This window comes from Ovis canadensis, chromosome 4 (assembly GCF_042477335.2).
Source record: "Ovis canadensis isolate MfBH-ARS-UI-01 breed Bighorn chromosome 4, ARS-UI_OviCan_v2, whole genome shotgun sequence".
NCBI lineage: Eukaryota > Metazoa > Chordata > Mammalia > Artiodactyla > Bovidae > Ovis > Ovis canadensis.
The window spans coordinates 109,282,300-109,310,146 of NC_091248.1; the positions used below are offsets into that span (position 1 = coordinate 109,282,300).

A 27,847-nucleotide genomic window follows, 5' to 3' on the forward strand; every position below is an offset into this window, starting at 1 on the left:
GGAATTTGTGGTCTCTACCTGCATTGTTAATTCGCCGGAGCAGGGTTTTTGTTTGTAGAACCTGTGGTTCGGTGCTGGTGGAGTCAACACCCCTGAAAGTGCCCCCCCCAGGAGCTGCTCTAGGAGGGGCGCCCCCTCTTAGTGCCAGCAGCAGGGCTGCGAGGAGGGGAGGTGGCTTCAGCGGGAGGGGCACTGCGGCGCGGTGGGCGGGCCAGGGGCGGGGCGCGGGTGGGCTCTAAAAGTCGGTGCCCACTCGCTCGGCGCTGCAGCGGCCACGAGCACCTCCCGGTGCATCCCGGCGGGTGGCGCCTCCTCTGCGGCAACCGCGCCTTCGCACATTGCCGCAGCGCCCACCCCGGTGGCTGCCTGCCGCGGCCGCACCGCCCTCCTGGGCCGTGGGCTGTGCCCCGGCGCCGGCCAGCCCTGCACGGCTGCGGGCGCTGCTGCGCGCCCTTTGCTCTGGGCCGGCGAGCAGGCGGCATGGGCTAAGACACCACCATGGTGCGCCGAGATCGTCTCCGCAGGTGGGTGCGTGGCGGGCGCCAGGGGTGGGGTGGCGGTGGCAATGTGTGCCTGGCTTGGAGCCTCTGTCCCTAAATGGGGTGCGGGCTAGCGGGTAAGACGTTGCCGGTCGGAGCTGGGGCTACCGGACCGCCACTCCTGCAGTGGAGGGGAAAATCTCGGGAGGTCGGGGGGCATGCGTTCTTGTCCTCTGAGCCCGCTCTACCTGCTTGGGAGGAGATGTCTCGCCCGAATGCCGTAGAATGTTCAGAACGCTGGAGCTTCCTGAATTAGGATTTCTAGACCTCGGTATCGCTCTGATGCAGTTTAGAATTTCTAGACCCTGGGCGTCGCCCTGTGCGATTTAGGGTTTCTAGACCCTGGTATGCCCCAGAGTTAAGATTTTTAGACCCTGGTACTACTCTGATGTAATTTAGAATGTTTAGACCTCAGTATCACCCAGACATGATTGAGAATTTTTAGACCCCAGCATTGCTATGGTGCGATTGAAGATTTTTAGATCCTCGTCACCCCTGCACAATTGACGATTTTTAGACCCCAGTACTCGCTTGGTGTAATTGAGTGTTTCTAGACCTAGGTTTCACTTTGACGCGACTTAAGATTTTTAGACCTTGGCATCACCTTGGCGCGATTTAGGGTTTCTAGACGTGGGTTTTGCCTTGGCGTGATTTAGGGTTTGAAGACCCTGCGGTCGCTGTGGCGTGAGTTACCGCATAGGTGTGAACTGACAGTGTGTTATCACGAAGGCGTAAGTATTTTTTAGATTTAAGTAACAGGAAGCCAAGTGAGAATGATGTGACCAAACTGTCGTAATATTACACATGAATTATTTGCACTGGTTTACAAAGTAGTGGGCTTCCCAAATGGCGCAGTGGTAAAGAATCCTCCATTTGATGCAAGAGACACAAGAGATGCAGTTGGGTTGGGAAGATCCCTTGGAGAAGGAAAGATCCCCACTCCAGTGTTCTTGCTTGAAAAATTCCATGAACAGAGGAGACTGGTGGGCTACAGTCTATGGGGTCACAAAGAGTCGGACACGATCGAGCGACTTAGCACACACACACATGCACAGAGTAGCTCACAGTCTCCCCGCGATGCTGTAAAGTGGGCAGGTTTGGTAGTATTAAATGTGTGTATTTTTCCTATTTACAAGATAAAGGCTCATATATGTTCATTAATTTCTGGAAGGTTTGTTACTGGCATTTGCTGAATTTATATTCTTAATTCTTGGTTCATCAAATAATGGAGATTTTAGTCAAAAAATGTTTAATCCATTTTACCTACTGACTGCCTGATTGCTTTCATTATAACAGTCCTAAAATATCATTAGGGGCATTTTTACTGAAGTAATTAAATTTATGGCTTAGTGAGGGGTTGCCTCTTTGCTTTTTTAGAGTAAAAGAGAAGGAAGAGGTGGCGGATGGTGGTGTCCAGAAACAGCGTCTGTTCATTCCTGGGGCTACCACCGCCCTCCCCCCAACCCCAGGAATGGAGGGGGGAGCCACCTCCCGCTCCTCTCCTCTAGTATCCCCTCCCTGACTCTGCTGAGTCACTGCAGATACACGGCTGCTGGAACCTGTAAATGAATGAGAAGTATGGGGCGATCAGGAAGGATGCAATGCGCAGGTGAAAATGTATGTCCAGGACAGGTAGCACGGAGAAATGATAACCTAAATCTAATAATAGCTTTTGTCACCTTACCTTTTAAGGAGATAATGGGATGCAGCCTACTACTGTGATGGGGTGAATATTGTGATATAATGATCATGTTCAGGGTACTTTTTCTAATCATTTCTTAATCTGTCTTAAAAGATAGAACCAAGTCACTGACTATTTTATGGACATATACTTCGGGGGTGGGGGTGGAAAGACTGCCTTGGCATGCCTTAAAATAGGCAAAGGAGCTGAGATTCTCTGTGGACCTAAAACCACCAGTTATTTAAAAAAAAAAAAAACAGCTCTAAAATAAATATTAGTTTGTTAGGGATTGTGACCAGATTACAGGTAATATGGTAGAAGGGTGTGTGTCCAGACAAAGTCATTTCCACCAGGGCTTTCACAATGAATTCTGCTTGTTTATAGTTCTGTATTCTTGGTAATTCTTAGCTTTAGCAGGTATTTCCATTCCGGCTATTTTTAAGAGAACATCCATGCTACTGATAATTCTTTCCTTGGTGACCCTCAGGAGTTATAAGCTAGAAACAGAGGGGACTGTTTCTAATTCCTGTTTAGCACTTGTCACTGTGGATAAACTGACCTGGACCTTCAAAGTCGTGGGCATGAAAAAGTTGGGTGTGTAAATCACTGCCCTCCTCCCCAAAACAAAATCAGTTCTCAGGTTCTCTGTCTCCTTTTGGGTGTGGGGGGAGATGGGGAGTAAGGGGCATGCTAATAAATAAATAGGGGTGCTTCCTTAAGAGTCTGCTAAGAAAAGCAGAAATAAAATCTGCTGCTCCAGTGCCTTAAGAGATTAGATATTCAGGGTCATGACAAAGCTGCTTATGTTGGAATGTACAAAGCACCTATCTTCTTATTTTCACACTCTTTACCCCTAGCAGTTTCTCAGCACAAATCTATATAGTAGTATCAAACTGGGCTTCACTGGAGTCAGAGGGTTGATAAATATTAGAAAATCAAGAGCAGCTCTCTGCTTAAGGACATGTGATGTCTACGTTTTTTAATGAGTTAAAAAATACATATATGTAAAACATTTTACTGGTGGGGGGCCAGTGGGTAGGTGGTAGAGCTTTTAGAGTAAATATGAGGGAAATACCCCTATCCCCCCAGGGAATGCCTTGATAAAAGCCAATGCAGTTACTTAAGTAACTTGTCTTCCTTTTACTTTATATAAAAACCTCTACAGCACAAGGGGAGGGGCTGCAGAGTAAAGTGGGGAGAAGTTGAGGGGGAAAGTTACATATGAAAATAACCTATTTTCCCTTAAAATTAGAACGATGACCAAATATGGCAATGGCCGTAAGGAGGCAGAGTACATTTTCTGCCATGGTTGACACGGAGGACAAGGCAGTCACCACACAGCGCAGAAATTCCCCCCCTACTTGACCGGTTTGGGGCCTGCAGATCGTGCGCAGTGTCACCTGCCTGCTCACACCAGGTTTCTGATTTTCCTACAGGATGCGGGAGTGGTGGGTCCAGGTGGGGCTGTTGGCGGTGCCCCTGCTTGCGGCCTATCTGCACATCCCGCCCCCGCAGCTTTCCCCTGCTCTTCACTCATGGAAGTCGTCAGGCAAATTTTTCACCTACAAGGGACTGCGCATCTTCTACCAAGGTAAGAACAGGGCTTTGGGAACACTGCATGTAAAAGGTCCCACGGGTCCCATTTTGCGTCCATTGGTCTCTGTCGCCCCTCCGCGATGGAGGCAAAACCCTTTTTTCTGTGCAGTGTTCATTTGGAGGAATGGACTAATTTCTCTCATTACCTTGACAGCAGGGAAGCTCACAGGAAACTGCTGGGAGGGAGAGAGGGTGGTGGAATTGAGATTCCAGTCTGCAGACTGACTTGTTCATTTACTTTGTGGTCTGATTTGTAATGATAGACAGTACTGGCTTTCTCTTGTGAGTGCCCCTAGTGTCAGGTAATATAAACAGCATTCACAGACACAGCTACCAGTGGTTCTTTTCCTCCCCCACCCTGGAGTTTATTTTTCTATAAAGATTATTTCTTATATGCATAACTAAATGTGATTTAAATATTATACCTTTGTATAAATTAACTTGCTAATAATTATTGTCATGACTGCTACTTATCGACTGCTAATTATCTTCAACCCTCATTATTTCATTTAATCTTTACAACAGTACTTGGAGGTAGGTGCTGTTCTTCTCATTTTATAGGTAGAGAAAATGAGAAATGAGATCGGAAAAGATTACTTTTGGGCGGGGGTCAAGAGCAATAACGAAAAATGTTTGTCATAAACCGTTTTTCATTATTGCTCCTGACCTCCTCTCATTTGCTGTATTCGATAAAAAGTAAGTATATAATTTTCTTTATGTTGGTCACTTAGATTGCTTCCAGTTTTTCAGTGCTTTAAATAGTTGATGTTGAGGGGAAATCTTCATGTATGTGTTAATTTTTTCCTTTTTTTTTTTTCAAACAGTACTACTTGTAAATGAAATGATTTATTTGCGTGGATTCTCAAGACTAAGACGTCTAAAGTATATAAAAATTTTAATTGCTTCTAACAAATTATTTTTATAAACCTCATTATCAAATTCTCATGCCAGTGGTGGTATATGAATCTATCAGTTTTAATCTAATACTGTTAGCAAGGCTACTTACTCTTTAAATGCTTGGCTAATATAAAAGATGTTTATACGCTAAAAAATGTTAATGATTATGTTGATTACCCTTTTTTATAATTGTTAGAATTTTGTAGTATTCGAGCATTACGATTTTAATATTCGACTGAGTCTCCAATGCGGGAAATAATAGTGTTGGGCAAACAGCATAAACTGAGCTCACTGAGTTGAAGAAGAGTTACTATATTTTAGGGAATTTTTGTGAGGCTGTTCATTACTAATAGGTACACAGAACTTGTAGTTTGTAAATTGTGAGTGTACTTTTAATAACTGTGAAACTTTACTGTGGAAAAGAAATTTACATAACAATAATACAGAATAAAGGGAGAAACAGGGAAATATTTTAAAAACCTAGGTGAAAGTAAGGGGTCTGCCATCAAGTATTTTCATATAAAGTGAGCTATTTACATTAAAAAAATTGAAGTATAGTTGATTTACAATTAGTTTCAGTGTAGAACATTAGTGATTCAGTATTTTTATAGACTATGCTCCACTTAAAGTTTTTATAAAATATTGGCTGTATTTACAATTTTTAAATATACTGGATAAAATAAAATAGTTATCAAATGTTCTTACCTAAAGCAATAAGCTTACATTTTAAAAAGAAATGTATTATTTTAATGTAATTAATTTGGTCAGGGTTTCTTGACCTTTATACCAGATTACTTAGATTTTTTTTACATCTTCTAAGTTATTTTCTTACAGAGTTGGCCTAACTGCTCTCTCTCCTTCCCAGACTCTGTGGGTGTGGTTGGAAGTCCGGAGATAGTCGTGCTGTTACACGGCTTTCCAACATCCAGCTATGATTGGTACAAGGTAATAATATCAGACTTCTAGGTCCTACTATGCCTTTAAAATCCAAAATCAAGGATTTTCGTGCAACAGCAGAAGGCTTTTATGTATCTGAGTTGCTTAATAAAATAGGATTAAATGTAGAACAGTTTCTCATTTACTGTAAAGGAATAAAAAAAAGTCTTTGGCAATCTGGGTGGGATCATTGCCAAGTTAAAAAGTGCTCGAGTTCCTCCCTCAATTGAGATTAATTATTAGGAATAAAGCACTTTCCGAGAGGATCATTTGTGGGCCTGTGGTGGTTTCATGAGACTTTCCCTTTATCAAAGGCTGTTTGTTAAGCTGAGATAGGGATGAAACTCCTTTGTTCCTGTAGGTTGGAGACGAGCAGGAGCAGGATTAGAAGGACCAAACCATCCCTTTCTCTCTTGTAGATTTGGGAAGGTCTGACCCTGAGGTTTCATCGAGTGATTGCCCTTGATTTCCTAGGCTTTGGCTTCAGTGACAAACCGGTAAGCGGCATCTGGATGGTACAGCGTTGAGGGTTGGGGGTAGGTGAGGATGAAGGGATTGGCCTGGCAGACAGACCTGCACCTTCGGCTTCATCCTGTGTGTCTGGGCTCTCCTCTTTCTAGAGGCCGCATCACTATTCCATATTTGAGCAGGCCAGCATCGTGGAGGCACTTCTGCGACATCTGGGGCTCCAGAGCCGCAGGATCAACCTGTTGTCTCATGACTACGGGGACACCGTGGCTCAGGAGCTGCTCTACAGGTTAGTGAGGCCATGACTTTCCTACAGGTTTCACTCGTCTAAGATGGTAGAAGTACATTCTTTCTGGCCCTTTTCCCTCTTGGGAGTTCGTCTTCACTGGCTCAGTTAGCTGTGTTTCCCTCCCCTCTCTAGATTCAAGCAGAATCGATCTGGTCGGCTTACAATCAAGAGTCTGTGTCTGTCAAATGGAGGTAATTGCATGGAGGAGGGTGGGAAGTGAGGTGTAGCCTAGAAGGGCCATGTTTGGAAACAGCAGTGACGTCTAAATGGTTGTCTGATGGTACTGCAAACAAACCCACAGAAAGGAGTGGATCTTTACCTCTCCTATGCCATGACCACTTTTGTAGTCTGAAGAGATGTACTGACCCTTTCTCAGAATAATGTTTTTTAATATAGAAAATAAGATTACAAAGGAAACTGATTATCCTGATATAAGTTAATAAAAAGGTGTTACCATAAGATAGGGTATAGTAAGATTTCTAAATGTGTTTAATGCATATTCCAGCACGATCTCACGGTGGGTCTGGTAACAGCTGTAATTAGGAGCAGTGGGGAGTGCAGATGATGCTTCACCGGCTCTGCAGCTACTGCAGTGGGCTCTGCAGACAGTGGAGATGCAGCCACACGTGCTTCTAACACTGTCGTGTTGTGTCGGAAACTCTCAATTCACAGCAGTGCCAAGTTTCAGTTGCAAGTTAGAGAACCCTTAATTAGGCCTTTTGGAGATGTTTCCTGTTCTTTGCCTGTCATTGAGCCTGGCTTGTAAATCTATGAATATATCCAGGTGTCCCTCAAATACCTTAGACTACCTTAAGGGCAGATGGGGAGAGGAATCTTTTTATCAGTCATGCTCATAGCTTTCTCTCACAGACTCTGGGGAAAAAAAAAATGGAAATGGGAAAACTAGGTTTAAGGACCTACACTTCCTGAAAAATATCTGGTTTCCTTTGCAGCCCAAAACAGTAACAACACTATGCATTCCAAGGAATGGGTGGAATCGCTAAGGGGAGCAAGTCTAGTCATTGCCAGTGTGGATGACTGAGGCATATTCTTCCCTTTTCTCTGCAGTGGGGAAAGTAATCCTAGTGGGATAGAATCTGACCTGGTAAACACAATTCCCTGGAGAATTAATAAATGACAGTACTAAGTTTTTATTTGTAATTCTGTTTTTGGCAGTAAAAGCCACTAAGGTGACTAATCGGGTAACTAGTCTCTGATGATGAGTCTCTGTTTGGCCTAAAATTGTTGGTAAATGACTAACGTAAGTCTCTTCTCCTACAGGTATATTTCCTGAGACTCACCGTCCCCTCCTTCTACAAAAGGTTGGTTACTCCATCGACCAGCTCTTTAATAGTTTTTCAAATTTATACTGACCTATGTAATGCTGGGACCTTTATAAGGGCGCATACCTGCTGCCACAGGCTGTAGTTAAAAAATCTATTTCTTCCTGAACTTATATGTTAATGAAGTTAATTTTGTCCTTAATAAAGGAAAAGCAAAGCAGTAGAAGTAACCCTAGATAAGCAAAGCCTTATTTCTGAAAATGAGATCAATAACTATTTTTGGAGAAATACAGCTATCTAAAGACTTAGGACATTAGCATGATGTTTCAACATTATGGGATCCTCAAATCAAATATATCAGTGTAGAATGTAATCTTAAAGGAAATTACAAGTAGGTCATCTATGAGAAAAGAATGTGGGTAAGCAAATCAAGAAACTGAAAGCCAGTGGGTTTAGTTAAAGTCCTTTTTTAGTTCCTAGTATAAAATTTTATATCCTGGCTAGTTGTCTTCTTTCCTTGGAATCCTGAGTTTTACTTTTATACCTATAGCTTCTCAAAGATGGAGGCATGCTGTCACCCATCCTCACACGGCTGATGAACTTCTTCGTATTCTCTCGAGGGTAAGTTATTGTTAAAGACGGACTTACTTCAGCCTGTGAACGGTGTTGCTGCATTAAAACTCTGGGCCAGATCTTAGGGCTTGATACTTTAAAGGTGTTGACCACTTGCCAGACAAGTAGTAGGAGGAATTCATAAAAACCAGTCAAGGGTTGGACATGTGACCTGACGTGCCAATCATACTTGATGTGCTGAGCTCTTCTCACACTTAACCTTTCTGCTTTTTTGGACTTATTCAGTCTCACCCCCGTCTTTGGGCCATACACCCGACCTTCTGAGAGTGAGCTGTGGGACATGTGGGCAGGGATACGCAACAATGATGGGAACTTGGTTATTGACAGGTAAGAAATAACCTTTGTTTTGGTTTCCAGAGACACTTTTTTGGGGAAGTAGGGAAAAGATGTGGGATTGTGTTCTGTTCTTTGCTTTCATAACTTCAAGAAGAGTGCTTATGACATATGAGGCAAACCAAGAAGTCCTGCTCTGTACCTTCTAAAAAGAAAGAAATTCAGAATAGTAACCACTGAGCCTAAGCCATTTGGTACAAAGTCTGGATAAACAGCTGCAAATTCCAGTGCTAATTCAGTTTGTAACTGGCCGATTGACTGGTAAATTGTCTTTGGACCTTTTGTCAATAGTAAGTGCTTCAAAATGTATAATCATAATTCTGAAAGGTGCCTAATTCCTCTCTCAAAGTACAGATTTCTTACTTTTTTGTATCCTTTCTATAGCAACAGGGACTGAGAGGGAGGATTCTCTGTCTTGTACAAAGACTTCCCATCCTTTGGTTCAAATGCTTTCACAGAGGGACCCTGAGATAGGATATCTGGAACTGCTTGGGATACAGCCTCTTTGCCAGCTGGGTCAGTGTAGCTTCCAGTGTTTTAACTGGTGGCTCCCCTGGGAATTGTGAGGTCGAAGGAGTAATTCCTCCTCCTCACCTCAAACTCACCTGGGATCCTTGAAGATTCATCTTAATATAAAAAAATTGGAAAACAAAGGCCTCTTTTAAAAATTCCCTTGTATTTTCAAGAAAGTAAGTATTTCTACAAGGTGATGTTTTAAGTTCACAAAAACAATTGCCAGGCACAGTTATTAGAGCACATGAGTTTGAGTTCTGACATCTTACACTGTAGGGAAAGGGCTCCTCCTCCATTTTATCTGTGGATAATGCAGGAGATGAAACTTTGTGCTCATGAACTTTTACACTGAGAATTTTAGAAGTAGATGTCAATTTACAGATTATGCAGTTGAGTCCTCTTAAAGATGAGAACTGAGGTGAAAGGTTACTAACAACTTTTGAGTCACAGAGCTAGTTAGTGGTGGAGCCAAAATCAGAACTTTAGACTCAGACTTTAGTCACTTTTAATCCAAAGTAATTTCCAGCCTTACTAGATCTCAGTCCCTGCTCCATAAACACAGAGAACCATTCATTCTAACATTGATAGTAGGCATGATCACTGCCATAGCTACACAGTAGTGAACTCTAGAGGCTAAGAGAAATGAGTAAGTTAAGTGGGCCATTCCCAGGAATGGCAAGGTGCTTCTGGATTATGAAAACATAGATTGTGTTCCTTGTGGTTCCTGTCAGGCTTTTGCGTCCATAGAGCAATAGAAGTTTCTTGTTTTCCTCTTGCCGACTTGTCTGTCCTACAGTCTATTGCAGTACATCAATCAGAGGAAGAAGTTTAGAAGACGCTGGGTGGGAGCCCTTGCCTCTGTATCTATTCCCAGTGAGTATTTCTGTTATTTCCTGGCCGGAAAACTGAGGAACCATGGGCTTAAGTAATTGCCAGACCTAGCAAATCAAGATACAAGATACCCAGCTAAATTTGAAAATAAATTTCAGATAAACAACAGATATGTATTTAGGATAAGTATATGCTGTGCAGTATTTGAGACATACTAAAAAAAATTCATTATTTGAAGTTCAGATATAACTGGCCACCCTTATTTAATCTAGCAACCAGGGACATGTGTTGTAGAGAAGTATATAAAACATTGAGTTCCTATCGCAGAAGGCGTTGGTGTCGGTCAGTGCGATTAGACCACTTCCTGTGCTGTGCACTGTCGGTAGTTGCCACATTCAGTGCTGAATTGCTGGGACGACAGACTGTTTAGATTACTAATCAAGAGGTTTATAGGTGGTTTCTGCTCATTTGTCTTTTCATTCCTATGGATTTAAAAACAGTGCATGGTCTCACAAAGAATAATTAGTGCTCAAGATATCACTGGTTGATTTCAAATGTCAAGGGTCAATTATAAGTGAAGAGAGACTTAATGACAGTCTCCTGGATTTATAAAATGGAAATGGTGGAAGTGGGGCTTATACCTTTTGGTCCAGGGCAAAGAAGATATGAAGAGAATGAATGGGTGTTTATAGGTGAAAAGGTCTCAAATGGACTAATTTTTAGGCTTATTCTCATGTTTTGTAAACTACTTATTGAAAGAAGCTAGGTTTTCTATTATTAAAAAATTATTAAAAAATTTTTTGAGGGATAATTTTATGGTGTGAGAGCTGTTAATAATTCATTCCTCTCCCCTCTCCTAGTTCATTTTATCTATGGGCCATTGGATCCGGTGAACCCCTATCCCGAGTTTTTGGAGCTGTACAGGTGAGTCTCCCTCAGGGGTCTTTGTTTTCCTGATAGTGGTGAACAGGACTGCCTGTTGAGGGCTGTTGCTCTAGCCTATCTGTGACCTCACTGGCCATATTATTCATCTAGGAAACATTTAATAGAGGATGAACTGGGGAAATCTTAACTCTCACATAGTGTAAACATCGAGAAGTTCAGTTATACGTTCTCTTGGTTTCTACAGTCTGTTTTCACTATCATGGTTATCAGTCTACATGTATCACTCTACAGCTCCAAGGTGTACAGGTAAGGAGAAGCTATTGTGTGGACCAAGGCATAGAAGTGGATATATTTTAAATGTTTGCTTTGATTGTAAAGCCAACTCATTGGCCTCAGCTGAGGAGACTCTTCGGGAAGAATGAGCTGTGGAAAAGTGCCTTCTCAGGTTGTTGTTCTCTCTAGGTACTTAGTCGGAAGGTGTCGGAATATGAGTGCTTCACTGACAATGTCACATAAAAATGTTCCATACCTTCACATGGCCTAGTAGAAACAACCCAGTAGTAAATAGCTTGCATTTAATTTTAAACAGACTACCCTCTCATCTCCTCAGGGTAAGCAAGGTCTTTTGTCTTTACTCGGACAGTGAGTTGCTGAGTGGCCACTTCCCTAAGGAGCTGGAAGTCATCCTGCTCTGACCTGTGTTGCATATATGTTGTATTTTCACATTGTGCTCTGTTGGAATATTTAAAACTAGTATGAATACATTATAAATGGAATTGGCATGTTTATCTGCCTAAAGATACAATTCCAAAGTAGAAGGTGAATAAGCTCTTTGTTGGTTCTTTCCAGTGTGGTATGTCCGCAGGGGCATTTACTAGGGCTGCCCACTGGCTTACACCCCTCCCCCTCCCTCCAGCCTCAAGTTCACCTCCATGCTGTTCTCTTCCACTAGGAAAACGCTGCCGCGGTCCACAGTGTCGATTCTGGATGACCACATTAGCCACTATCCACAGCTAGAGGATCCCATGGGCTTCTTGAATGCATATATGGGCTTCATCAACTCCTTCTGAGCTGGAAAGAGTAGCTCCCCTGTATTCCCTCCCCTGTTCCCTTATCTGTCGTGTAATCCACTTAGGAAGAAATGCCCAAAAGAGGTCCTGGCCACCAGACACTATTCTCTCACTAAAGTCCACCTGACTCACACTGGTGAACAGCACATAGTAAAAAGCCAGCAGAAGCTGTAAGGTGACCTGATGGTCCCCCTCCCATTCCTTTGACATCTGATCAAGTATATGGACTTGCCTTTGTCTTTGTGTTACATAGGAAATTATGATGGGTACTACCACTCACGGATGCAGAAAGATAGATATGCGTTTGCATAAAAGTCTTTGAAACATTTCTGTGGACTTTTCTGAAGTATTTGGAAATGCTGATTTCTGGCCCAGTTTGGAATTATCTAAAGGTGCTGCCTTCACCTTGCCTTGAATGGCTTTGAGTTCTCTAAGTGACACAGCTTCAAGTGAGAGTGAGTTTCCCTTGTCATAACTTTGGATTTAGTTTCATTAGCTGCTTCTAGTTGTAGACATTTTGTTAGACTTTGGTTTAAATAATGTAGTATTCTAAGTATACTTCAAGACTATGATTTCCCTACACTTATTATATATATAAAGATACTAAACCAGCAGACACTCTAGCAGACCTTAAACATGTCATTTGAGTAAACTGAACTAAATCCAAGCTATTTACAGAATTTCCTAAAATCACAGGACATTAAAGACAGGAGCCTCTGTGCCAGAGATTTACTGTTATTTTGCTGTTAGAACTGATCCTTCCAGCTAATAACAGTCAGACTTTTCATACCTCAGTGCGTAGAAGCATGTCCCTCCTGAGCTAGTGGAGAGGAGGGGAGCGTTGTACAGTCCAAGTCACCGGGCTGAATGTATACTGACTGCTTAACTTCTCATTGGTTGTCCCAGAGAGGGTTCCTCATGTAGCTCAGCAGTTCCTGTACTTTACAGACAGGAAAGTTCCAGAAACTTAAAGAACAAAGTCTGAGAGGCCTATGAGCAAACGGTGCTGAATACTTTTTTTTTAAGCCGCAGTTTCATTGTCTTAGTAGTTAAAGCAGGATCATTAAGTGGTGATTTATATTTTTTTTATTAGCAACTTCAAGTATAACAACTGGAATAAGTGTTTATTTTCTATTAATAAAAATGAATTTTGACAAAAGTGGACTCTGGCTCCCCCTCCCCCACCACCCCTCTGGGATAAAAGCTTTCCAACATTGTCAGGAGCTTTCAGATACACATTAAAGAATTCAGTGAAGTTAAGCAGCTGGGGTATAGGATAGTATTTGATTTTCAAGCTCACCAAAAGCTGTACTATCATACCAAAGCTGAACAAGTGTATTAAAAAGGAACAACAACAGAAAGACATGCACAAGGACAGACGTTTGCTTGATCTGCTGGCTCAGGGCCAAATATTTAATTTGCTTTTTTGAAGTCATTAATTTTTAAAAGTATGATTCTGGGAAATTCATGCCAATAGCCTGAAAGCCCACCAACAGTGAAGGGTACATCAATTTCAACTTGCCCAGTAAAACCTTATCCAACAGAAGCCAAGATAACATCTACAGGTGTTCCCTCTTTGCTTCTGACAGTCACCTGCATGGTCACCCCATCTGCTAAGGCCAGCCTGGACCTCACCAATAAATCATAGCCACCTCTGTATACACCTGAGAGGAAAAGAAGTGAGGAAACCATGTTAAGAACTCAAAACAAGCTCTGAATAATGAAACTTCTCATGCTCTGCCTGCATTTCCTTTCTATTAGTTTAGCTTTTCTAGAGATTTGTGCCTATGGTGGAAACTGAATCCTACATACAGATTCTAAATACTCTTTTATACTCCCATAATACCAGGTACACAGAAGGTATTCAATAATACTGATATGGAGTACTTAAGGTGGGGGCATTGGTAGCTATAGGAGAGATTTAAGTGCTTTGGGCCAAAAATGCATCTTAAGAGAACAACCTAAGAATAGCAGGCAAATTAAACAGCTAAAACAGATTATTCAGTTTGATGGGGCTTCAAGCTGTAACTCTGCTAACAAGGGGACAGTAGCAGGGCATAAGATGCCTATGCACATCCCTTCCTATCAAATTTTGCAACAAAATAAAGGAGAAATCTGATAAAGGTTCTTACCTGCCAGATAGAGGGAATGGGAATTCTTGTTCTCAGGCACTTTGTCTGACCTCTCACATGGCTGCATGCCCAGAAATGTGATGATGTTGTTGACAGCTTCTGTGTTGCGAGGACGGATGCGGCAGCATCAGAAAAGGTCAGCACAGGGGTTGCCTCTGCACTAGCTTGGGGGGTGGGCAATAGAGGTGGGGACTGGTGGTGGTGTGTGCAGGGAGGTGACTGGACTGGAAGTGGGCTGACTCAGTTAGATGATGAAGACAGGGTTCTGGCCTCTTAAGTGAAACAGTTGGTGAAGTATTTAAAGAAAAGGGAGTCCTTCTGGAATAACAAATGTCCCTACTAGGTGTTAGACTGTTATCAGGCAATACACTATTAAGGAAAATTGTTCTCACCTTCAAGAGTTTTGGTAGAACTGAGGGCAAAGGTCTCCTCTTTCTCAAAGGTGTCGCCAACCTCCTCCCAGGCAGCAGCAAAGTTAGGCTTCATTACCTTCTGAATGTGGTCAGACACAGTCACTTCAAGATCTTCTAGCTAGTAGGTTAACAAGCAGGGGTCAGAAAATGAACATCCTCTTAGTTCAGAACAAACATAGTAGAGACCAGTTCATTTGGTTTTATCATCCTGCATTATATCCTTTGCAGGAACCTAGGAAAAACTACTAAACTCAACTAAAACTTCAGACAAGTTTGAAGTTCTGTAGTCTGGATAGCATAGGGGATAAGTCAAACAGAATAGGCCCTGACAAAGGAAAGCAAAAAACCAGGTTGTTTGGCAAGACCTGTATTCAGATCAGCATCTGTAGCACTGGGGTAGGTAGGTACAGAGCAGCCACATTCCCACATATCACCACAGAGTTCAGGCTGTATGCGGCCTTCAGAACTCTGTATTCTCTAACAGGTAGATTTTTCCATAATAAAACTTTCCCTGAATTCTTTGAAGCCTTTGCCGTCCATGATGTGGCTATATTATAAGCAAATTAAAAGTTGCCGAACAAAACATAAAAAAATCCCAATTCTCAATACTTGAAATAAAACTGATCTCAATGAAGATCATGTAATTATTTTCATCTCTGAATTATCCGTATTACAAAGACATTAGAAAGGGTGAGTTTGCATTAACCAGTCATAGAGTGGTAAATCCCAATTCTCTTCAGCATGAGGCACTCCCATGACAGATTAACCCAGGTCCTCCTCAGCTGTAGTGTGTTTGAGAAGAATACAGTCCCATAAGTTCATGTCAGATGTTCTAGAAAAATGTTATCTCTGGACAGAAATCACTCGGTGGAGCAAGGGCTCAGTGAGTCCCTCTGTGCAGGGGAGACTCACCACGTACTCGTCGTCATAGCCCTCCTCGGCAGGGACCCCCGTGTCAGGGTCGCAGTCCCGGACAGTGAACCTCATGGTGCAGCTAAAGGTGCCCGCGGCTGGGGAGACAGAGCAGGCGAGCCTGTGTCAGAGGGGCCACACAGGCACATGGTCTCCATCGGCAACCTAGGAAGCACGGCCTGCCCTTGGCTCTGTGTTCTGAATTATCAAGTGAAACATATGTAGGCTGTTCTCTAGGGTCATAGTTCTCACAAGAAGTCTGTAGGCTGGACTTTGAAATCTATTTCCTGCTGCAAGTCAGAATAGTACAGAAAACAAGACCTGAGCAAAACTCCGTTTTTATATTCAGATAAGGAAAGCAGGGGGTCGAGCTCAGTGGTAAAGCATTTGACTATGGATCAGGAAAGCAGCAGGGGATACACTTTCCAAGGAACTTTCCACCATACCGGGCAAAACATTAAGAGCCACTGACAAGGCATAAAATATGGATAGTTACAAGCACACAGATCATTAATCCTGACAAAGTATATCAGAGTCTCAGTATCTTACAAATAATCATATCTAGAGATTGTGGACCAACAGTGGATTTACAGGTCACCAGAATGAACTTGCAGTATGTCAACTTTCAACCTGTAGTGAGTAGGTCAGTAACGAAGCTCTAATATTGGTAAGGGACTTCCCTGGTGGCTTAGACGGTAAAGCGTCTGTCTACAGTGCGGGAGACCTGGGTTCAATCCCCGGGTTGGGAAGATCCCCTGGAGAAGGAAATGGCAATCCACTCCAGTACTATCGCCTGGAAAATCCCATGGACAGAGGAGCCTGGTAAAGTCACTGCTGTACAATGGAAAAGCAAGTGGGCAATGATGTGTTTTGAGATAATCAGTGGAAATAGTGAAAGAAGGAAAATGAAGTCTTCATGAAGTAGACAGGATTTTCTAAATTGTTTGGAGGATTAGCAAGCTGGGGGACAGTGTGTGTGTGTGAAACTGTGGAGTTAGAAAGCTGGGGGATAGGCAAGGACAGGAAAGAACAGATTCAGATTGTGTGTGTGAGAGAGAGAGAGAGGAAAACTGTTAGAAAGCTGGGAGATAGACTAAGAAAGGAAAGAACAGACTCAGATGTAAAGACGATGTGTGACAGGTTGGAGAGTGGGACTTTCATTTGCTCAATCTTAACTTTAGTAAACTCTCTCCATTCAAAAATATAGAAAATGTCAATACATTTATAATGTAAAGGTATAAATAAATGTGCCAGGCCCTTAGGGAAAAAGATGACTAAGACATGACCTCTCTCCCCACAGCTGACTGTCTAGGAGCTGAATAAGAATGTGCGAGAGGTCTACCTCTGCACACCTGCTGGCATTCCAATTCAATGCCATAGATTCTCTAATGTAAGCTTTAACAGAGTGCTCTGTGGGAGTTCAGGATTAATGGGAAAATTACAACAAATTTGAAAGGATGTACAGTTTAATTGGATTCTCAAAAGATGCAAAAGAGCTTCGGCAAGCAGAGGAAGGTACACAAGCCAAAGGAAAGAGGCCAGAAAGGCATGGTGTAAATGGAAACAGTAAGAGAGACGCTAGTACATAGGTGCGGAGAAGAGAATCTATTAGGAACAAATCTGAAATACTTAATATTTTCAAGGAAGGAGAACAGATATTTTCCAGCAGACTCTAGTGAGCTTAAGCAGTCAAGAGATTAAAATGTTAGAGATAACTGAAGCCACTGCTAGGAATCCTATGAAGAATAGGCCTGAATTCAGAAAGCAAGTGAATTTACTCAGGTATACTGAAAACAGATGGTGGGAGTGGATTGCCCCACATAGGAAAGGGTGTACGTATCAATTACAGAATCTCTTTCAGTACAGTAGGGGGTTCACTGATGAATGATCTTGGTTAAACTGAGGTAGGGTTTTCTGCAGGAGGAAGGTAGAAGAAGATAGAAATTAACACAAATTTAGAATGGATCAGTTGAGTGATTTTTTTTAAAAAAAGGAGAAGATGGGACTATGGTATGGGCAAAGGTCAAATAAAAATGGAGAGGCAGGGCAGATGCTGAGTCACAGAAGATTATGGGGTATGGTGAACCCCATGCTGGTTCACTGAGGGCGCTGGAAAATGAGGAAGAGCAGTAAAGAGAAATGGGAACAATGGGAGATCAGAGACTGGGCTACCTGGTTAAATTTTATTATAAGTAAAGACACAAGACACTATGTATAAGCAAGTGATAAGGAAATATGGATTAAGAAAGTAAATGGGAATGGTATTAATACAGATAATGTTCCTGATACTTTTGTGGCAAATTTTCAATTAAATGGTTTGGTTGATACAGTGAAAAGTTACATGGACTCAGTAAAACCCAGTGGTAGCAATTGCTTCTTCTTGTGAGAAAGGATGACTACTAACATGAGCGATGAGGAGAGTTGGTGAGAGAGCCTTTCCATGGCAGGAGGACAAGACTGAGCATATTGCCATAACAAAGATAAGCACTTCATGAACCACACAAGGCAGATAACAAGGGCACAGGGGAGGAATGCCCTGAAGATCTGCATTAAAACTGCTCCCAGAAAGGAGGCTTGTTTTGTGAGGATTGAATGAAACTGGGAGGTAACTGTTGAGCAAACCTGTATGGAAAATACCCCAAAACATAGAATTAAAGAAAAGCTGGATGCTGGAAGACAAGAAAGGCAAGAGCTGTGTGATTTAGGCTGGGGTGCAGGACACGCACTGTGACAAATGGCAGGTTGGGAGATTTGGTAGGGGGCTGCCAGGTCTCAGCCACTGGAGGGAAGGAAGACTGTGACTAAGTAAGTGTGATTATGAGGCGATTCCAGAAAGCTTTGTTGGAATGATAGTTACAGAGATGGATGTGGTCAGTGGGGCAGAAGATAAAAGGATAGGGGGGATGGGCCAGAAACACAGGCTACCCGCAGCATTCCCCACAGGTCTGGACTGAACTGAGAAGAAAGGGGTGTGGCAAATGAAAGAAAGCGAGTGGGGCAGTGAGTGCCAAAAATGAGGGGTATGTGCCCTCCAGGGAAACGCTACACACATGGCAGGAGGCGTGCTGAAGATAAGGCTTTTCTCTAGGACAGACATGGGGGGCAAGGAAGAGAGGAACAGAACTGAAAGATTAGACTGCTCCCAGGCGCAGAGGAGCCGCTGAGGAATGACAGAGCGCAGCATGCAGGACCAGTCAGCGTTCCTGGGCCAGAAGTCAGGACGGAATACGGAAGGAGAGAGAGATGGAGGCAAAGAAGGGGAAATACTGCCGAGTGGAGAGCAGAGAAGGCAGCAGGTGTGGGACAGACTTTGCCTCGAGAACCCTGCCAGAGCTCAGCAGGGTCAAAGGGGACATGTTTTGAATGTAAAGACTGTTGTATGGGGATGAGAAATACACAAAGTGTGAGGCCAAAGACTGGAGTGGGAGGGAGGAGCAGATCAGCTCTTGAAGCACCAATTTGGAGGGAAACTGTCAAAGGACTTGGGTGACAGGAAAGTATATAAGGAAGCCAGTTACAATGAATGCAGATAAAAACCTATTGCTGGCATCTTTAGAGATTAGGTTTGACTTATTAGAGGATATGAATAGGTAGTTTGGCCAGAGGACAGATTATTGTAGTAGATGGGGAGATGAGTGATGATTCTGAAGAAAATATATCTGAAGAGAAGTATTTTGCATCCATTTCATCTGTAGACAGATGGTAAAGGAAAGGGTGATGGAGAGCTGAGATATGGTAGATTACTGCAGGATACCATTAAAATTGGTTATTCTTAGAAGTTACCCTATTATGGCTAAAAGTGATAGACATTTCCTCGGGAGATTTGTGTGGAAAAAATTCTGGAGGAAGAGAGAGGTGAGAAGATGGAGGCTAGAAGCATAAAACAGAAGTTGGAGGGTTTAAGTTGGGGTGCTGAATATAAGGGGTGTGAGAGTAGGGAAGGGCAGTAAGGAGGGCCAGAAGGAGGAACACTGGAAAAGGGCAGAGAGCGTATTAAGTAGAGAGATGGGAGCTAAGCTAGATCACAACCAAAGAGGAGAGAGCATGTGAAGAGGAAGTGACAAACGAGAGCCGGTGTCAATGAGCGAGTGCCTAACAGAATCTGGGAACCTTTGCTCCAGTGCTGTCTAAAGCAACACATATGACCAACAGAGTGATAAACCAAGAGTCTAAAGGTGATGGATCTGAGCCTTGGCCAGTGGCAGAATCCTGTGAAGGTCTGTACTGAACTGAAGAGTGCAAATGTACTCATAATAGTGTGCAGGAAACACGGAAGATGAAAGAAAACCACTCACTACTCAACCCATGGGGAATGCTACAAAGGTAGCTGCTGAAAAAACAGGTGATGGAGGTAACAGTGTTTCTCTAGGGTCAATCAAAGAAAAGAACAGAAGAGCCTGCAGAAGAGATGGGGTCGTGTGAAGACTGGCGGGTACTGCAGGAGGGAGTTGCCACTGTACTTGTACCAGAGATCATGATTAAACAAGAAAGAAGAGAGATGGGAAACTACACAAGGGAAGAACTGCATGAGGGAGTAATTGAGAACAGGTGGAGCGGCATGGGTAGATAAGACGAGGACAGTTTCCCAGAATGGGAACTCCTGTAAGACCTTAGAACAGGTCTAATTGGTCAAATGATGGTTCTTAACGCCAGACTCTGAAAAGCAGTATATACAATGAGAGAAGAACAGGGCCTAAAAGTAATGGGATGCTTTAGTTAGGAGGATTAAAGACAGGCTAGCAACCTTAACGACACTAATATAAATCTCTGAGCACTTGGTTCTGTAGCATGGATCATGAGGTAAGTGGCCAGGGATATGTTGTAAACCCAACTGAAAAGTAAAACTTCATTTGTTATTTTCACATACAGATGGTAGAGGAAATTATGCCATATGTAATTAAGATGTGGGAAGGCAAAAACCAAAGGGAGATACAAACAAGTATCATGCAGATACCATGTTAAAGGTATCCTTAGAATTTATTCTGCCATGTGAAGGTTCTCTGAAAGTGAAGAGACAGCTACAGGGGAGAGAACCTGCTAGGGAGTGCTGTTTCCAAGAAGACTGGATCCACTTGAGTGAAATAGAATGGTAGCTAAAACAAGAAGAGAAACTAAAGATAAGGTAGCATAGTTCTTCAGGACAAGACAGGTAACAAGAAAACGAATCGGAGAGTGACGTTACAGATGCCCCCAGATTAAAAGAATGCCATTTGAAGAATGACAGGTATTGACAGTATGTGGGCCAAAAGACAAAGAAGAGAGCTCGGGGCGGGGGGAGTTAAAGCCAAGAGGAGTGCTGCACAGACAAGAGGGTGACTGCGTGGAGTGCAACAAGCAAACCACAGGACCCTCAGGATTCCCAGAGTGGGCAAGCCTACAGATGTGAGGACGGGCCTCGGTGCTCAGTGTGCTGGATGTCAGCCAGACTGCAATGACTAGTCTGTACAATGGGAGAGAAACAGAAGCTTGAAAAGGAGTGACAGTCAGGAGCAGACTCGCTCCTGATGTCTTCATTGGAAATTTTAAATTAAAGGGCTTGGTTTTTGTTAGAAAATTCTTCAGCCCCACCAGACCCACTGAATCAGCAATTTCGGGTGGGACTCAGCCATTTGTATTTTAACAAACTGCAGTTTGAGAGCCACTGCTTTAGATAAAGGCAGATAAGGAGTAATTCTGATTAAAAAATCTTTGCTAGCAAGCAGTCATACTAGGATCAGTTGAAAATAAGAGAAGCAACTGAGGAGACTTGTAAGAAAAGACAGTAGATAAGGGGAGAACGGTGGCTGTAAAAAGGGAACGGGCTGTGTGACTTAAGACTTGGGTGGGAGGCTTGCAGGAAGCAGCATGGCCGACGAGTAGGGGCATTGAAAGAGTGCTAGAGCGAGAAACCCTGGGACCTGGGAGAGGAGGCACCTGAATAGAATGGCTTTTGCTAATCTAGATCACAACCACTGAGAGAGGAAGCAGGGAATGTGGCTACAGGAGAACTGAGGTGAGGCGGGGGGAGCTGTTCAGGACGCTTTGTAGAAGACAGGCTACAGGGGCTGGAACTATATAATCCAGTCTAGGGTCTAAACAGAGACTGCTGAATGAGCTACGTTCCTTTATCTAGATATGGGAATATGTACGTACCCAGTCTCTGAATGAAAGAGGGATGCTGAATATAAGGCACCATTTTTAATAAGGCAAAAAGGAGTATACTAGTAAAGTTAAAATTGCTGCCAGATAAGACAGTATCACTTAATATTGATGAAGAAACTGTCACTGATACCACATGGAGGCATATGGCACCACACCTGAGCCAGAGACCATGATGAAAAGGAAGACAACAGCTTAGCAGCTATCTAGGGGAAAGGCTTGTCTAAAGAGTAGAAAATTGGTTTTGAGTGAGGGAGAAAGTGGGGATGAGGAGAGGAGGAAACCTCAAAAAGAATATGCATTCATTGCTATGAAAGTAAGATATATGGGGGAATTCTCCAAAGGGAAACTGACTATATGAGGGATGTTAAAGATATACTCAGAAGTTAAAGAAATATATTAGAATTTACAGAAGGTAAGAGAAGCACCTGGGGAGACTTGTATGAAAAATAGCAAAGAAGGAAAGAGCAAAAGAGGTTAGAAGCTAAATAAGGAGAAAGTGTGTGTGAATTAGGGTGAAGAATATGCAGTGTTGAGGAATAAACATGGAAGGGCATGAAGAGCGCTAAATGGGAACATTAGCGAATGGGAACTGGAGATGTGTCAGAGTTGTGTATGAATAAGGAGAGAAAGTGAGGTTAAAAGGTAGCCAAACAAGAGCTGGAGTATGAAGTTTTGCAGTCCAGGATTTTTGGAAAAATACTAGAAGTAACGGGTGTGGTCAATAAGAGTGAAAGGTCAGAAACAAGCCAAGTGGGATGGACACAGAAGGTAGGCCAGTTGACAGGAACCCTATGGAAGTTTCTGCTGAACCGATAGTACAGACAAATGCTGCAGGCAAGACTGTGGGACACTTAGGGAAGACGGCAGGGGCTGAGCAGCAAGTGTCCAACACGAGGGGATATCTGTCCCGAAGCAACAACTGGCTCTGTAAGCATGCTGTAAATGCAGGTGGGAGCCAAAAGGAGGGACACAGAAGACCAGGAAGCATGCTTCTCTAGGGCAATGCAGGAACAGAGGGGAAGGAATGAGAGAGCAGTGAAGCTTCCTGCAGATGTGGAGGGGTGATTTAGGAATGGTGTTTATTGACTGGTGGGTCATGGCACAGTATTTGGACTAAGTTTATGATGGACTAAGAAGGAAAAGAGAGTTTGTGAAGTGAATAAAGGACTATTGTATGAACTAGAGAAGACTTAAGAATAATGGAGGGGCAGCAATACAGATCAGGGATGTAATAATGAGATGCAGCATAGAGATCTTGATATAAGTTTGAATGTTCACACTGGATGGGAAGGCCCAATGGTAATGAGTGGTGTATCTGTTAAGAGAGTTTCAAGGACCTAGATAAAAATGGGAATTAGAGAGTAGACTAGAATGCTGTGAGTAAATTACTCACTGTAAATTAGAATGCTGTGAGTAAAATTTTTTAATTAAAATCTTGTTTAATAGGAGAGTTTAAAGGAGTTTTATTAAGATGAATTCTCATAAAAAGATAATTGTTAGCAACCTTAAAACACACCAGGATTGACCAATTAGGGCGCATGGGTGAGTGGTTCTTCTGTAGAGAAGACGATTTTTATTTCTTGAGGAATGGTTGGGAATCATTAGGGAGGTAAACATCAGCAGAAAAATACTGTGCCCTTTGCTGTGCTATAGGACAGTAGCTGAAATGGTTAAAGATATGGTAGAGCATAAAAGAATAGGAAAGAAGAGGATTACTTTTAATCTTAAGTAATGGGAGTATTGATTAGAATGGAGTTCTCAGTAGAGTAGCAAAAAGGCAAATGAGATATGAACTGAAGAGACCTGGAATGGAGAAGTCCGTCACATCTCAGAAGGGGTCTGATTGGTTAAAAATGTTTGCTGTTAAAGAGGACAGGGAGTGGTGTGCATAATGAGAGAGAAGTAAAGGCCTGCACACGAATGGGTAGGAATTAGAAAGCAGACTAGCACTTACAGTCTTGATGGAAAAAAAAAGTGGGGCAATTTATATATAAAACCCTCAAAGACAGCATTACGTATTATTTATGGGTATATAAATATTTATGAAAAGTATAACAGTTTATCAAATTATTTAGTGATTTTTCTCTTAGGGAAGAGGTTAGGTGGTACATAAGCCTCAATTATATGTGCATTGTTCTGTTCCTTTAAAAAAATATCAATCAAATATAGTATAAAGTCAAGATATAAAGAAGTGAGGTAGTAGGTGTATGAATTTGGGGGGAATAAAACATTTTAAAGGGCTGGGTTGATAAGAATGGTTAGAAGGCAAAATTAGGATGATAAGTCATCGGTAGCATGAAAGACTCTGGTCTGGCTAGGAAGTGCAGGTGAGTGGTTCATCTGGTGGAAGGGGAGCTGTACTTGGTAAGAAGTAAATGTAAGTATGCCTCAAGAGTGCACCTCAGGAGGAGACTGATGCATCCCTCACTACGATAAGAGATGGAAGCTAAAAATGTTACAGATGTTCCTATATGACAGGGCAGACAGTCAATGGACTCAGGAAGAACCTGTTGAAGTATGCTGTTAAACTGCTCAGAAATCAGTCTGTTAGGGCTGGCTGAGAGAAACTGCTGAGATACAGATTTTTAAAGAGAGAGAAAGTAGGGAAAAACGGAGGCTGAGGTTTAAGTAAGGAGAAGGGAGTAGATATAGGCTGTGGGGCAGAGCATGCGGTTTCGCAAAACGTTGAACAAACAAGGGCACTAAAGAGGGCCAGAATGAGGAGCACAGAGCCATCAGAACTGGACGTTCAGTGAGGAACTGTATGGTAAGCCAGACATCAACCAGCTGAGCAAAGAAGTGAGAGTACTGCTAAATAAGAGCTGGAGTATGATGTGTTGCTGCCTAAAAGTTTTGTTGCAAAAAGATTTTTAGTAATCAGTGTAGTCAACAGAATGAGAAGTTAGAGAGTGATTAAATGCAGTTGGACTTAAAATGGGCCAAAGCAGGAATCCTGAATAGATTTCAGTACAGAATGTAGGAAATAAGGAAGATGGATGAAGGTGGAATTGTAGGGGCTGAATATTAGAAGTATACATATCCAGCAAAGATGATTAGATTCATTGGAATGATATAGCTGGAAGAAGAAGGAACGTTGGAGGAAACACAGGGAGTTTTCAGCAAAAGAAGGAGGCAGAAAAGGAATAGAAGAGCAATGTTCAAGTTACTTGCAGATGGAAAGACATTATTTGAATAGTCATCGTGATAAAAGAAATGGCTATTACTCCATACTAAGGCCAGAGGTTATGACAGAATAAGAAAAAAATAAGAGAGGATGGCAAGTAAGTAAAGGGGCACTGTATGAATTATATAGGAGTTCTGAGTAGTTAGAATGGCAACAACATAGATCACGTGTGAATGAAACAGGTGTGAATGAAAGAAACAGAACCATCAGGTCCCTCAACTGTGTTTAGAATGAAAGAGGATCTGAGGCCTAAAGAAGAACAGGACTTGGGTAGGCTGGCTCTTTAAGTGTTCGTGGGAAATTTATGACTGAAGTGACTGCTTGTGAAGAAAGGTTAGAAAGACATGGCTTAAGATAAAACTTGACAAGAAGGCATTGGTGGAAACTTAAAGATATCACCACTGACTGACCTTTGAGGAGGTGTGGATTGGATACTTTTTTCTGGTAGAACAAATGAGTGCTGTTGACTAAGGAGTGGTCAGAGATCATGAAGAAGCAAACCTCATAGTACTAAACTCATCGATACATTACAGAATCTGCAGGGGAAAGATAAGGAGAATGTTTAAGATGTGGTAGGGCAGATATTCAAAAGGAGTTATGGAAGACTTGCCTGTAAGTATGAGGTTAGTTTGCCTAGAAGTTAAGGTGTCACATGAGAGCTGGTTGACAGTGAAAGAAGCAACTGCAAACGCTTGTATTAAAGAAAGAGGAAAGTGGAAGGGAGAGAAGATGCTGGTTAGAGAGGGATGCATGAAGTAGGCTGGGTATGTAGCATGCAAGGTGCAAAATGGCAAATATTCCTGGGACCAGAATGAAGAATGTGGGTATCTCCAGCTGTCTACTACATTATCAGAATACTTGTTAACATGAGAAGTTTTTAACCTGCATATCATCATGTGCTCCAGCAACCTGGTACAGTCAGTTAGCACTCTCAAGCTAGCAAAAACTGAGTTTGTACTGTCTGTTTGGGATAGTATATGTTTGCTGCAGATATAGTTCCTCCATCTATAAGCTCACTTCCTATGCTCAAGGGTTTTAAATGTGTTGTGCATTATTCCTGTCATCTTCCCTACAATGTGTGTGGATCAACTCCAGCAATTCACCAGTTGGTAAGTAAATGTTTCCCAAAAGTTTCTTACACATTGCATTTAAAAAATGTATCTGCATTTGGTATTTCTCTTGAGAACCTCTCATTATCCATGCAGTGTAAAATGGAGAATGCAATTACAGTCTTATAGTATGGGATCATTTTGCACTACATACAAACATGTACACTAGTGAATGAATTTTATGCTAAATAATTATGTAGTTGTTCTTTAAAGTGGTTTATAAGAAATACTTAGAATTTTTTTTATAATAGCGTTTGTGTGATGGTTGAGAAGATATGTTGGATTTTATTTTTTTAATGAAGATGGTTACAGGCCTTTTGAATTTAAGATATTGCAATATAAGCATTTACTAAGAAAAACTGTTATTCAGCATATTTTAAAGAAAAGATAATGAAAATTCCTTGTCCTTATAAGGCAGCTGAGTCAGGAAGAGAACTGGGTGGTGAGGCATTTATTAAAAAAGAGGGGGGGGGAGATAAAGTGATAACTGAAAATGAGACATAAGGACAGGATCTGGGAAAGCATGTCTGCATAAGAAAGTGTAGTCGGCAGAAAGGTCAGAGACGAACTCAGTGAAGTGGACCTAAAACAAGACAAATTGCAGGGCTCCAACCAAGGAATAAATAGAAAACCAAAGCAATTCATCAAAATATGTAAGAAAGGAGAAACATGGAACTGGACTGAGCAATGACTGTAGAAGGAAAAGAACCAAAGAGGGAGGTATTAGTGAGTGTGTGAGAATGGTATGTACTCAGTATATAAACGGTTAATAAAAGGTAGAACAGGGAGAGAAGAGGCAGAAGAAAATGGGTGGAAAAGCAAAATTTAACCTCAGATGGGAAAGACCATGTGAGCAATGATATGCTGAAAAACCAGGTTTGGCACTATAATTGTATCTAACGGAACAAGGAAGAATATAGGTTATAGAACATAGGGTAAAACAGTTTCACAACAAGGAGATCCTTGCTGAGGGCAGAAATGGACACAGGATTAAAGACAGGCCAAAAGTATTAAATAAGTAAAGGCAGATGGAAACAAGTCAGAAAGCAACTGTATGCATTAGAGTGGAATATTACAAAAAGGCAAAGTGGAAAAAGAAGACACAAATAAAGAGGGATTCAGCTGACATGGGGGAAAAGGGTGCCATGGAATGAATTAAAAACTGCACACCCACATCTAGAAAGGATTTATAACTTTGTAAGATGGAACTGGGCCAATTATGAAATGGGGGTGGGTTGAGGTATGCAGGGTTTAAATATGGCGGAGAAGAGAAAGGGGAACAAAATAGATATGCAAAAGTAGAGTTACACCTAGAAATAAAGGAGTCCATGAGAAGAAACAAGAATGAGACCAAAATGTCTTTATTCAGTAATAATGGAAACAGAGGAAGACCAAAGGAAAGGAAAACTGCATGGATTACATAGAGACAATGACTAGAGTCTAGTCAAACCCAATGCATGATGAGGGTAATAGCAAAGACAGGGCAAAATAAGGTAGCAGAACAGAGAATCCTGCCAAGCTTGCTACAGTATATAAACTTAAAACATAAGAAGTATTAATGAAAGAAGAAAACATTAAATGAGCATGTGAGTGAAATCAGGTTAAGAAGAGGGGTTAAACCCACATATACCTTTTAATAGCTGAGTTCAGGAAGATTCAAGTTTTCAACGAGATCTAGAAGGGAGAGAAGAGTCTGGCAATGAGAGTGTGGTAGAGGAACAAAGGATGAGAGGAAAGGTTAGAGCGTTGCCTGCAAACTATTAAATACAGAAAAGAATGAGAGCGGCAATGAGTAAGGTCTATAACACAGGGAACATGAAACAGTTTGAAAATAAGTAATACTGGAATGAATGAGGGATGGTTTAGGAAGGTTATGAAGAAAGAATTAAAATCACATTCAGTAATTATTCCTGACCAAGAAAGAGGACAGACCTAAGAAAATGAAAAGTTTAACTAGGAAAAACAGGCTAGAGTTTGGGGCATGTAAGATGTAAAGGAATGA

General features: G+C 42.1%; 2 protein-coding genes across 6 annotated transcripts in view; one reads left to right on the forward strand and one right to left on the reverse strand.

Moving 5' to 3' along the window:
• The first annotated feature begins 214 nt into the window (after positions 1-214).
• Positions 215-13,113, forward strand: MEST (mesoderm specific transcript). Its single transcript, XM_069588392.1, has 12 exons — positions 215-524; positions 3,657-3,811; positions 5,579-5,658; positions 6,069-6,146; positions 6,270-6,406; positions 6,539-6,597; positions 7,688-7,728; positions 8,240-8,310; positions 8,548-8,649; positions 9,965-10,041; positions 10,860-10,923; positions 11,837-13,113. The coding sequence occupies exons 1-12, from the start codon at positions 499-501 to the stop codon at positions 11,952-11,954; spliced, it is 1,008 nt and encodes a 335-aa protein (XP_069444493.1). The 5' UTR covers positions 215-498; the 3' UTR covers positions 11,955-13,113.
• Positions 13,018-27,847, reverse strand: part of COPG2 (COPI coat complex subunit gamma 2) — a 170,855-nt gene continuing 156,025 nt past the window's right edge. For all 5 annotated transcript variants that reach the window (XM_069588386.1, XM_069588387.1, XM_069588388.1 and 2 more), the window contains 4 exons: positions 15,412-15,509; positions 14,479-14,617; positions 14,087-14,185; positions 13,018-13,618 (listed from right to left, as the gene is read on the reverse strand). In XM_069588386.1, the coding sequence (XP_069444487.1) occupies positions 13,488-13,618; positions 14,087-14,185; positions 14,479-14,617; positions 15,412-15,509 (467 nt within the window). In that variant the 3' untranslated portion in view covers positions 13,018-13,487. The remainder of the gene's footprint in view (positions 13,619-14,086; positions 14,186-14,478; positions 14,618-15,411; positions 15,510-27,847) is intronic.